We start from the raw sequence: 13017 nt of genomic DNA on the forward strand, positions 1-13017 counted from the left end.
TTGTTGTCTAAATAATTCAATCCAAGCTTAAGTCTAAATCAGCTATTTATTTTGCTTCTAGCCATTGCTTAAAACTGGTGCAACAACAACAGTCTAAGACAATACAGTTACTCAAAATTAACAGTTACTCAAAACTGAAGTTAAACCCTCCAGTACTGTTGGATTTGCACCCTGTACCTATAATGGGCACAGGGTGACTTAACATAATGCCCGAATCCATAATCCGTAGGGAGGTTTACAGAGGGGTCTGTCACATGGCCCCCTCCTTGTGGGAGACTACGGCAGACCCGGCTTGACCCTTTGGCGGGTCAACTTGGGGATGACCGGACTAGGAAGTGGTAGGAATGTCAGTTTGCCAGGACAATCCATCTGTATTCCCGTTATGAGAGAGAATTCCTGTCCGTATAAATAAGGGTTCAACTTCTTCAGTGCCCAGACCAGGGCTAAACATTCCTTCAAGTTTTTGTTTTCAGAGACAAATCTCATCGGCTTCTTTAAGAGTTTTTTGTACCTGCTCTTTATAGGTATCAACAAGTCCTTCATACTGACGTCGGGTGCCCTTGAGTTGTTGCACCTCACTATGAGCCAGCGTCACCTTCTCCTCCAGTGTCGCCAAGTTTGTCTTTAATGTTTCATGTTCCACTCTGAAGCTGGTGTTTTCTGCGGTCTGTCGGTGCAGCTCGTCTAGCAGAGATTCCCTTTCTAAACGCGCTTTCCTCTGCGCTCCTCTTTTCTCCCGCTAGCACCGTTACGTGATTGTTTAACGTGACCATTTCATCCTCTACTTGACTCTTCTCCTTCATTAGCGCATTGTAACGGGACTTCCACGTATCAATAGTGGAGAGAGATTTACTGAGCTCAGCATCCTGGGGCTCAGCAGCAGGCAGAGGGTTACGTGGGTTTCCACCGGCAGGTCTTCTCCAGGACTGTGCTTGGTTCGCTGTGTTTAGGGGACACTCTGGTCTTTTGTGCCCTAGCTGCTTACATCCAAAGCACTGAATAGGCTGTGAGTAATAACGCGAGTTGAACCGGGCTGTCTGAGGATAGTTCGTGGCTGAAGGCGGTGTGGTATAGCGGTGCGCCGGGGGTTGGTAACTGGTAGCTGCTGGGGTGACTGTGGGTCTGTACTCCACTCTGGCAGGGATCTTAGTGGTAGCAGTGTCCAGTTTGCGGGTATCCGTATACTCATCTGCCAGGCGAGCAGCTTCATGCAGGGTGGAGGGTTTACGGTCCCGAACCCACTCTAACTCCTGCTGATAACTTGTCAAAGCAATGTTCCAACAGGAATAGCTGCAGCACCTCTTCCCCAGATACGGCTTGGCACCCGCTAACCAGTGAGCTGCTGTGCGGTGCACCTTATATGCCCACTCGACGTAGGAATCTCCAGCTAATTTAACAGTGTCTCTGAACCGTCTCCTGTATGCCTCCGGTGTAATCGCATACCTGGAGAGCAGAGCCCCTTTTACAACATTATAATCCCTGACTTCCTCATCTGGAATGGCCCGAAAAGCCTCGCCGGCCCGGCCGGATAATTTTCCGGATAATATTGTGACCCAGTCCTCTGCGGGTACCTTGTTTAGTGCACATTGTCTCTCAAAATCCGCAAGGTACCCATCAATCTCTCCTTCTGTTTCAATGAAGTTTTTAAAAGCTGTAAAATGTATTTTTCTCTTTTCCACTGGGGTTACTGTGACTTGGGCTGCTGCAGCGCTGCTTTGGTGAAGTAGGTTGGCATCCACAGCTGCTATGACCCGGTCGATAATTTCGGCAGTCGGGTTGGGGCCATAATGTGCCAGTCTTATTTTAACCGCCCGGTCAAAGATTGCTTCTTCAGGAGTTCTGTCTGATATGCTGGGTTCATTGGTTCCTTCAGGCCCTGGTACTCCGTCCATCTCGGTCAGTATTGTAATAATCTCCATCTTCAAGAAGTCGCTTTTTTAAGTCCCGTAACAAGCAAACTGTGTTCTCTGTCTGTCTGCTCAGTCTGATTATTGCTGTGTGTGCAGTAACTCACAATTATTCCTTGAAGCAACACTTTCCCTTCTACTTTACTTTTCCCAGACTTAATAGTATAACAACTCACTGTACAGTTGTTCTAGCAGGTCTTTAAGGGTGGCTCTTTTCAGCCTTTCATACTGTATTCCCATTAGGTCCGGATGTGTAGTTGCTCTTCTGGGCTATGAGGACTAACCCGTCACTTGCCACCAATTGTAGCGGAGAGGCAGTAGGCTCCGCAATATATCTTTTAGTTAGGCAGAGACATTCTCATCTTAAAAATGTTGTCTAAATAATTCAATCCAAGCTTAAGTCTAAATCAGCTATTTATTTTGCTTCTAGGCACTGCTTAAAACTGGTGCAACAACAACAACAACTGTCTAAGACAATACAGTTACTCAAAACTGAAGTTAACCCCTCCAGTACTGTTGGATTTGCACCCTGCACCTATAATGGGCACAGGGTGACTTAACATAATGCCTGAATCCATAATCCGTAGGGAGGTTTACAGAGGGGTCTGTCACAAAACCTTTATGGGCTATATAAATAGATCATCTACAAAACATTTATGCAAAGAAAAAATGTGTATAATGTCCCTCTAAGTTGATAGGCTATATCTAATACGTCAATGCAAAATAATATTACAGCCTATAATAATATACGTAAATAAACACGTTTATATTAAAGGCTGTATTATTTTGCATTGACATTAGATATATCATAGAATTATCAACTTAAATGAGGGACGATCTGGTATTCTTTTCCCCTTACAACAGCACATTGGTGAAACTGACACACTAGCAGAGCTGGTATATACATTGCTAAGGAAATCAGTTCCTCTGCTAGCGTGTCAGTCGGCATTCCCCTTCTCACATTGAGCTTTCAGTTATGTCACCGGCAGTCAATCAAGTAAACAAAACAGGCAATAAAAATTCTTAGTAAGAGCAAGCTCATTTATGCTGATCTTTATCAGCTCTGCTGGCGGGGACACTTCAAAGGTTGCTATAGCAACCATTGCCGATCCTTTCAGTCATGAGCTTGAACAGATAGTTGGATCGGATTTTGAGTGACACTTTGCAGCCTGCACTTCTTTTCAAAAGCTGTGAGGAGGTAGATGAAGGCTGTAATGCGCAGGCTCTGACTTCCATATCGGTCGTACGACCCGGAGCACAATTGGAAGCACAGTCAGTGATTCCAATGGGCAGTGGAAGGGATATAAAATTTGTAAGTTATCTTTACAACAGTAAAAAAAAAACATTTAATGGGTATATATTGATACCCTTTCAATAAAAATGACTATAATGACTCTTTAAAGGCTTACCTTAGATTAAGCTACAAATAGTCTCCCCTGCCCTTTCTATATCTTGCAGCAGGAACGGTAAAAAAGTTATTGTAAAATGAATATAGTTTCTGGCCACTTTGACATTGCTGCCAAGCTCCGCCCAGTGATGACATCACGATCTGAGCTACTTCTAGGCACTCTACTGAATAGCATTGACAGTTTGTTAAAGTAAATGTAAATTTTGATGCTAAAGTGCCCGGCTTTTAAAAATTTGATTAAAAACAGGGGCACTTTAATTCATCAACATTTAAATTTCACTCCTGTTGTGAAAAAAAAAAAAAAAAAAAAAAAACAACACCACTTACCTTTTAAGCTTGACAGCTGCTCCAGCTTCCTCTGGTCGTCGTAAGCCATTTCTGATGTCAGAAATGATAGATGGGTCATCCTCCAATCATGGCTTCCCCCCGGGGGAATCAGTGTCTGATTCAATGCCGTGATTGGAGGGAGCCAGATTCCTCATTTTAGACCCAGAAGAGGCTTTGCGATGGGTGGAGGAAGCTGGAGCTGCGGTCAAGATTAAAAAGATAAGTTTTTTTCACAACACAAGTGAAATGTAAATTTTGATGAATTAAAGTGCCCCTGTATTTAATTGAATTTTTAAAAATCGGGCTCTTTAGCATCAAAATTGACATTCACTTTAAATCCAACTAGTGAGCCTTTTGTGTTTGGATGCCATGTGCAGCCCAAAGAGATGCAAGTCAGTTTTACATGTGTCTAATATCTGAACCATGTTACCAAAGAGACTATTATAACGGTATTATATTTTAAGTCAATTTTTGCCAGATTGTATTTTTGGTAATCTATAAGTGTGGGTTTTCCTTAGGATTCCCCATAACATAATCCTAAAAACCACATAAGAACGTATCATACTCCGTAGCTCCAAAACGTGTGAGTTTTGTATATATCAGCTATGCCTCTAGTCATATTTTGTTCCTACTGCCACCCCTGACTGGTTTCAGCGCATGGATAATAACAACAAAAGTAATTACTATTCATGATAAAACAGAGGCTGAATTGCAAGAAATATTTCACTATAGGCTGTTTCGATGATCTTGTAATAAAATGGCACTTAATTACAGATGTAAAAGTATACACTGACAAATGATATACATAATATACTGTGTACTTCAAGAGACAAAACGTGAGATCTTGAGTTTTGGTTATGCGTAAAAAAAACAAAACACAATATCAGGTTATTTCACCAGGATTTTAACGTAACATGAACCATTACTTGAACCAGCAGGAGTTACTGAAACTGCCAGCAAATTCATTATTGATTGTCATAAGGATTATAATTTAGAACCATGCAATTAGGATCTAGAGGTAAAAGTAAAGAAAAAAACAAATTATGCTTACCTGATAATTTCATTTCCATCTGTGGGAGGAGAGTCCACTGCTTCATTCATTACTTGTGGGAATTAAGAACCTGGCCAACAGGAGGAGGCAAAGACACCCCAGCCAAAGGCTTAAATACCTCCCCCACTCCCCAGTTATTCTGTCAAGGGAACAAGGAACAGTAGGAGAAATATCAGGGTATAAATGGTGCCAGAAGAATATTAAAATTTAGGTCCACCCACCAGAGCAAATGGGCGGGAGCAGTGAACTCTCCTCCCACAGATTTAAATGAAATTATAAGGTAAGCATAATTTATGTTTTCCATCTTAATGGGAGGAGAGTCCACTGCTTCGTTCATTACTTGTGGGAACAAATATCCAAGCTCTATAGGACACTGAATGAACAAAAACGTGAGGGTAAAAGGAGGCGGACCCGATACTGAGGGCACCACAGGCTGCAGAACCTGTCTCCCAAAAACAACTTCCGCCAAAACAAAAACATTGAATTTGTAAAACTTTGTAAAAGTATGTAAGGAGGACCAAGTAGCCGCCTTACAAATCTGCTCCACAGAAGCCTCGTTCTTAAAGGCCCAAGAAGAGGCCACAGCTCTAGTTGAGCGAGTCATAATCCTCTGAGGAGGCTTATGTCCCGCTGTCTTAGGCCAAACTGATAATGCTCCTCGACCAAAAGGACAGAGAAGTGAAAGAGGCCCTCTGCCCCCTACGCTTCCCTGAATACACCATAAATAAAAGACTAAGTGTCTGAAATCTTTCGTGGCCTGAAGATAAAACTTCAAGACTCGAACCACATCCAAGTTATGCAGTAACCTTTCCTTAGACGAAGGGTTAGGACACAAAGGAACTACTATCTCCTGATTGATGTTACGATCCGACACCACCTTGGGAGGAAATCCCAACCCAGTGTAAAAGCACAGCCTTATCAGCGTGAAAAAAAAAAAAAACAGGTAAGGGGGCTCAGATCTCAAGGCCTCCAACTCAGAATCTCTGTGAGTAAATGCAATAGCCAGAAGAAATGGAACCTTCCAGGAAAGAATCTTAAATGTCAAGCGCATGCATAGGCTCAAACGGAGCCCTCTGCAACACCTTAAGAACCAAAATTTAAGCTCCAAGGAGGAGCAGAATTTCTAAAGACAGGTCTGATCCTAGCCTGAACAAAGGACTGAATATCAGGAAGCTCCGCTAGCTTCTTGTCTAAAAGCACTGATAACACCAAAATCTATTCCTTTAAGAAACTGGCGGCAAGACCCTTATCCAGTCCATCCTGGAGAAAGCCCAGAATCCTGGATAACCTTGTGCCAGGGATATCCATGTTCTTCACACCAGGATAAGTAGGTCATTCACACCTTATGATAGATGAGACGAGTGACCAGCTTCCTGGCCTGAATAATAGTATCAATTACCTCTCTTGGTCAAGACTAGGTGTTCAATCTCCACGCAGTTAGCCTCAGAGAATCGAGATTTTGGTGTAGAAAGGGACCCTGAACCAGCAGATCTCTGCGACAGGGCAACGTCCATGGAGGAGTGGATGACATACCCACCAGATCCGCAAACCATATCTTCCGTGGCCATAACAGAGCAATCAGAATGGTCGAAGCTTGCTCCTGTTTGATATGTGCCACCACTAGAGGAAGAAGTGGCAACGGTGGAAAAATGTAAATTAGGTTGAACTCCCAAGGCACCACTAAGGCATCTTTCAGCACTGCCTGTGGGTCCCTGGACTGCGACCCGTATCTGGGTAGCTTGAAGTTGAGTCTGGACGCCATGAGGTCTATCTCCGGCGACCCCCATCTGATGCAGATCTCCACAAACACCTCAGGAAGGAGAGACCATTCCCCAAATGAAACGATTGCTCAGAAAATCCGCTTCCCAGTTGTCCACACTCGGAATGTGGATCGCTGACAGCTAACAATTGTGAGTCTCTGCCCATTCCAGAATCCGAGATACTCCCCTCATGGCTAGGAAGCTTCTCGTTCCCCCCTGATGGTTTATGTAAGCCATCAAGGTAATGTTGTCTGACTGGAATCTGATGATTCGGGACGACCCCAGGTGGGACCAAGTCCTCAGAGCGTTGAATATCGCAGGAAATTCCAGAATATTTATTGGTCTTCTCGAGTCCACTTGCTCTGTGCCTTTCTGGCACCCCAAACAGCTTCCCATCCTGACAGACTTTCGTCCATGGTCACAATCTCCCAGGATGGCCTCAAGAAGGATGTCCCCTGGACCAGCTGTCCCGGACGGATCCACCAAGAGAGGGATTGTCCAGAGAGATCGCCGTTCCATTGTCTCAACATGCATAACTAAAGAGGTCTCAGATGGAACCTGGCGAAAGGAATGACATCTATGCTGGATACCATGAGCCCAATCAACTCCATACACCTGGCCACAGCCTTGAGGAGGTCTGAAGGACAAGACAGCTGGACTCAATCTTGGAATGTCTCTGCTCTGTCAAGACTATATTCATAGATATGGTATCTATTATCGTAGCCAGGAACTCCACCCTGTTGCTGGGAACCAGAGAACTCTTTCCTTCGTTTATCTTCCATCCATGGGATCGAAGGAGAAGAGCCCTCGAGTGGTCCTCCGCAAGATTGCAGGACGGAGCCTGGACCAGAATATCATTCATATAAGGAGTCACCACAATAACTCTGGTTCTCGCTACCTTGAGCAGAGCCTTCGTAAAGACTCTTTAGGACCACAAACTGGAAGTGTTGGTCCAGAAACGCAAATCTTAGGAACCTGACGTGGTCCTTGTGGATTGGCAAGTGAAGGTAGGCATCCTTCAAGTCTATTGTCATAAATTGCCCCTCTTGAACTAGGGGCAGAATCGTCTCCATTTTGAACGATGGGACTGACAGAAACATGTTAAAGGCACTTTAGTTCCAGAATTGGGCAGAACATGCCCTCCTTCTTTGGGACCACAAAAAGGTTTGTATAGTACCCTAGACCCCTTTCTGCTAGAGGTACTGGGACAATTACTCTGAGAGAAGATAGATCCCTCACACACTCTAGAAAGGCGTCTCTCTTCTCTGGTCTTGAGGATAGGTTTGATGGGCAGATGAGACCTGAACCCTATCCTGTAACCCTGGGTGATAACCTCCAGAACCCAAGGATCCTGTTAGTCCTTCATCCAAGCCTCTGCGAACAGAGATAGTCTGCCCCCTATGCGATCCAGCAACGGATCGGGGGCCGCCTCTTCGTGTCGACTTTGTCTCTGCGGACATCTTGCTCTGCTTGGTCTTGTTCCAAGAGTTAGCTGGCTTCCATGATCCCTTGGACTGCTCGGTTTTCGCAGCAGGCTGCTGGCGTTGAGACTTGTCCGAACAAAAAAGTAGAGCCCTTAGGCTTATTCTTCTTATCCTGCGGAAGGAAAGCACCCTTGCCTACCGTGACCGTAGATATGATAGAGTCCAGGCCTGGACCAAAAAGAACTTTTCCCTGAAATGGAAGGGATAGTAATCTAGACTTGAAAGTCATGTCAGCAGACCACGACTTTAACCACAGAGCCCTACGGGCTAAAACAGAAAGACCTGATGTCTTAGCATTCAGGCGAATAACCTGCATATTGCATCACAGATAAAAGAATTTGAGACCCTTAAGGCCTTAATCTTTTCCTGTATCTCCTCGAGGGGAGTCTCCACCTCGACCATAGCCGACAGTGCGTCACACTAATAGGTAGCCGCTCCAGCCATCGCTGGTCTGAAAACAAACCCCGTGAGTTGGAACATCTTTCTCAACATGGATTCCAACTTTTTATCCATGGGCTCTTTTAACGACTAACTATCCTCATGGGGAATAGTCGTACGCTTAGCGAGCATGGAGATCGCTCCATCCACCTTAAGAATAGCCCCCCATAGCTCAAGCCGATAGTCCGGAACGGGGAAAAGCTTTTTAAAAAAAAGAGGAAGAGGGAGAAAAGGACGAGCCCATCTTCACGGGAACGTCTGAGGCACCACACTGTCCTCAGAAACCCTTTCTAGCTTAGGGATCGAAGGTTCTTCCGGAAATTTCAGTCCTGGAACCTCCAACGCAAATGCTCCATCTTAAACTTAAAATCCGGCTCCTCCGTAGCTGGAGGTCTAGAAGACGCCTATTCCGTCCCAGAGAGCGCGCCCTCTGACGAGTCAGAGGCGTCCTTATCGGATTATCTCTCAGAGACATCCAACGAAGTAGATCACCCCTGGGACGAAAGCTATGTCTTTCCCTTTGGAGGGCGTGGTAGGGTATGGAAGGCCGCAGAAACCGCCTCTTGCAACTGGGCAGTGAAATTTGGTGGCCACAAGGCCCCTACCATGGGAGGATTAGTAGGGCCTTGGGGAGCTACATGTGTAATCAGAGATAAATGTTGGGAACGCACCTCGCGGGACAGAGAACCCTCAGAGGTTGACGGCTCAGTAGTACTAAATATCTTCTTCTTAGATATTGTAATCTTATCAAAGCATGTGGAACACAGTTGAGCAGGCGGTTCAACCTGTACCTCCTCACAATAAACACAGGTATTAGATTTAAATTAAAGAGGGAGTATCCTTTAACATATCAGTGTCCTCCATAGCTTGCGCCTTTAATACAGACTGTGATAGATTAAATGGCACCTTTATACACCAATGGCCGGGGCACTCACCACCTCCTATGACCCGGACCAGAGAGAAACAGTTACATCTCCTGAAAATGACGATCAGGAAAGAGGAAGTTGAAGAGGCCACACCCAGTCACATGGAGTGCCATACAGGACCGCCCCTGCACTATAAAGTATGCAAAAAAAAAAAAAAGAAAGAAAGAAAAAGGCCACGCCAATCTTCACACATTGCTAGAGCCTCATCTCACACATGACATAGCATTAACACAAAGATAGTATGCATAAATCCCCCCCTGTTCAATAATCCCCTTTCCAAGGATATTAACCCTTGATTCTATCAGATAAAAGGAGACACACTGTGACCCTGTCTTCTTGCGTTATCATATTTGTATAAATAAAACGATCTTACCAGAATCTATGCCGTGGAACAGGAACACAGCCCTTCAAGTGTGACATGTTAGTAGCATCGCTCCTGACATGGACTTGATAGAATAAAGGCAGGCAGCGAAACTCGTCAAAGCTGGTTGTCCAGGAGCTGTTAACATGAGTCAGGATGGTTTCGCAGAGACGACACTCCCTGCATCTCTAGACTCTTTCATCCATGCTCTCACTGAGAGGCTGACAGGATTACTTAAAACTCCAGTCCCATTTTGAAGAATACTACCCTCCATAAGAGACTACTCCGAATCTTCTGACACTTCTCTGCCAACCTCCTGTGACGAATGACAAAGAATGACTGGGGAATGAGGGGAGTGGGGGAGGTATTTAAGCCTTTGGGTGTCTTTGCCTCCTCCTGGTGGCCAAGTTCTTAATTCCCACAAGTAATGAATTAAACAGTGGCCTCTCCTCCCATTAAGATGGAAATAAGGTAATATATAGTCTTAAAGCCACCATCTCTTTCCATTATAAACAAGTTTTTTGTTTTTTTTGTTTGTTTTTTTTAAATGCTGAAAAGTGGTTTAAAATATTTGAAAATAATTAGTGACAAAAATGTCAAATCTAAGATGCTAAGAACATTTCAAAATTTTCATAGCAACATTTTGACAATATCTATCCACAAAAATGCTTCTTCTGCTGGTGATAACTTTATATTCAACTTGATATTCATACGGCAGTGGGGCGCTTTCACTCACATTTTGTGTGCCTCTTACTCATACCCTATAAAGAGGGAGGGCTGATTACAAGGAAGTCACTACCCTTGTGAAAGAAGCTCTTTTACTGGATGTACATTGCAGAAAAGCTTGTATTCAAATTTCACTTTAATAAACCTTTAAACCCCGACCATTTACTACAAATTAAACAACCCTTACCTTCTCTCTAATTTTCCCATCAATGCTCCTTTGCTGTTTATCAAGTTTCTGAATTTGATCATTAAGTGGAGCTTGAACTGCTTTTAATTTTTTTAGCTCTTCCTTTAAGCCTTCTCGCCTTTGTTTGATCTCCTCATATTGCTGACGCACAGTTTCATATTCCTGAAAAAACAATGGAAAAGAGAACAGATCTGCGCTGGTCGTTTTACATCACAGACAAAAATTAGCAGTACCAGAAGATTTGCCTTTATTTGGGATGAGAACAATATTATAGGGACATTAAACACTAAGTAAATGCTAGATAGAATGATACATTCAAAGAAAAAAGAATACCATTGTAGATTAACTTTTAAAAGTTTCATTAGCTGCTTAAATAATCAGCAAAATAAGCATAAAGTTTTAGTGTCTGTAAAATAATGGGAGCTGACGTGTTGTAACTTAATTACCTTGTCTGCTCTGGGCTATTAAGGACATTTAATAATAGGTCACTAGAGTGTGCAGCGAATTCCTGTGTGGAATATAACAGTGTTCTATACTTCCATTTCTAACAGAACTGAAAAGTTCACAATTTCAGAATGGAACAGGAAAATGAGACAAAATAAATAAGTATATTGCAAACACATATATATATTTTATGATCCATAGGGCAAACATTACCCTTAAAGGGACATGAAACAAAAAATCTTTCATGATTTAGATATTTTTAAAAAGTTTCCAATTTACTCCTATTATCATAATTGTTCGTCTCATGTTATTCTTTGTTGAAGAGATACCTAGGTAGGCAGCATGCACATGCCTGAAGCCACGACAGGAAATAGTGCTGCAATCCAGTGCTCTAAATAATGTATAACTGTTGCAAAACTGCTGCAATATAGTGTTGCAGACAAGTGCACACTTCTGAACTTACCTTCCTGCTTTTCAACAAACGATAACAAGAAAATGGAGAACATTTCCTAATAGAAGTAAATTGCAAAAAGGTTTTAAAAATTATATGCTCTGAATCATGAAAGAAAAAAAATTGTGTTTTATGGCCCTTTAATCCTTTTGCTGCCAAGTCTTTTTCACCCCAGTGCTGAGCCTACACCCACACAAATTATACATTGTTTTTTTCAGCAGGCCAAGCAGATTCACAATATGAGATAGATATCTCTATCTCTCCATCACATGCATCTGAGATAGCTGTAGCAAAAACTGTACCAAAATTGTTTTATCATTTTTGCATTTATTTCAGTAAATAATATTGAAAATGGCCCAGTAACTACTGCGGTTACTGTGATCACCTTACTAAATTGTCATAAAGGGTAGCCACAAGTGAAACAGGGGTCCATATGTGCCTTTGGGGGTTATAACAGATTAGAGAGGCCATATTGTGCAGGACAGAAGTAGAAGCACACAGCGATCATCTGACTATACAGACAGAATGAATATATTATTATTTTTTTTTAGAGAGAGACTTGTCTACTAAAAAATAAACTTTATTAGGGGTCTCTAGACATGTCCGATTTTTTTTATCTGGCATATAATGTAACATCCCCAAGCAAATCCCCCAAGAGTTTTTATTTACTTTATTTTTAAAACATCTACTTTCTAGTACTGCACCACAATTTTAAAAACCCAATGATTCTCTTTCAAATGAGAGGTCTTGGAGGTGTGTAGCTGATACGATCAAGGGGTTTAAAAGAACCTCCCCCATCCAGCTGCCTTGCAGCTATCGGTGGCTCATGGTTCAGCCTCTCTGCGACGTCACCACATGTGTATGTGGTGATGTCACCAGCACTCCCATGAAGCCTATAAGTGCAGGCCACCAATGATCCTAGGCTAGTAGTGCGGGGGATTGCCAAAAACAGTATTTGATCATCAATCCCCCTGTATGATGAAAAGGGCTCATGATAGCTCGACATGCACATCAAAATAGTTAAAGGGACAGTATACACCAGAATTTTTATTGTTTTAAAAGATAGATAATCCCTTTATTACCTAGTCCCCAGTTTTGCATAACCAACACAGTTATAATAATATACTTTTAACCTCTGATTATCTTGTGTCTAAGCCTCTGCAAACTGCCCCTTTTTTCAGTTCTTTTGACAGACTTGCAGTCTAGCCAATCAGTGATGGCTCCCAGATAACTTCACGTGCACAAGCACAGTGTTATCTATATGAAATACGTGAACCAACACCCTCTAGTGGTGAAAAACTGTTAAAATGCAATCTAAAAGAGGTGGGTTTCAAGGTCTAAGAAATTAGCATATGAACCTCCTAGGTTAAGCTTTCAACTAAGAATACAAAGAGAACAAAGCAAAATTGGTGATAAAAGTAAATTGGAAAATTGTTTACAATTACATTCTCTATCTGAATCATGAAAGTTTATTTTGGCCTAGACTGTCCCTTTAAAAGACCATATCACTAGCAACTATGCAACACTATGGGGTTAAACATTTTGGT

The 13017-nt window shown here is 42.7% G+C and overlaps 1 protein-coding gene across 1 annotated transcript in view; it reads right to left on the reverse strand.

Annotated features, from left to right (window-relative positions):
* Nucleotides 1-13017, reverse strand: part of SMC5 (structural maintenance of chromosomes 5) — a 515710-nt gene that overhangs the window by 484305 nt on the left and 18388 nt on the right. Inside the window, exon 7 of the mRNA XM_053702514.1 lies at nucleotides 10576-10737. Within this exon, the coding sequence (XP_053558489.1) occupies nucleotides 10576-10737 (162 nt within the window). The remainder of the gene's footprint in view (nucleotides 1-10575; nucleotides 10738-13017) is intronic.

This window comes from Bombina bombina, chromosome 2, assembly GCF_027579735.1.
Source record: "Bombina bombina isolate aBomBom1 chromosome 2, aBomBom1.pri, whole genome shotgun sequence".
NCBI classification, from domain to species: Eukaryota; Metazoa; Chordata; class Amphibia; order Anura; family Bombinatoridae; genus Bombina; species Bombina bombina.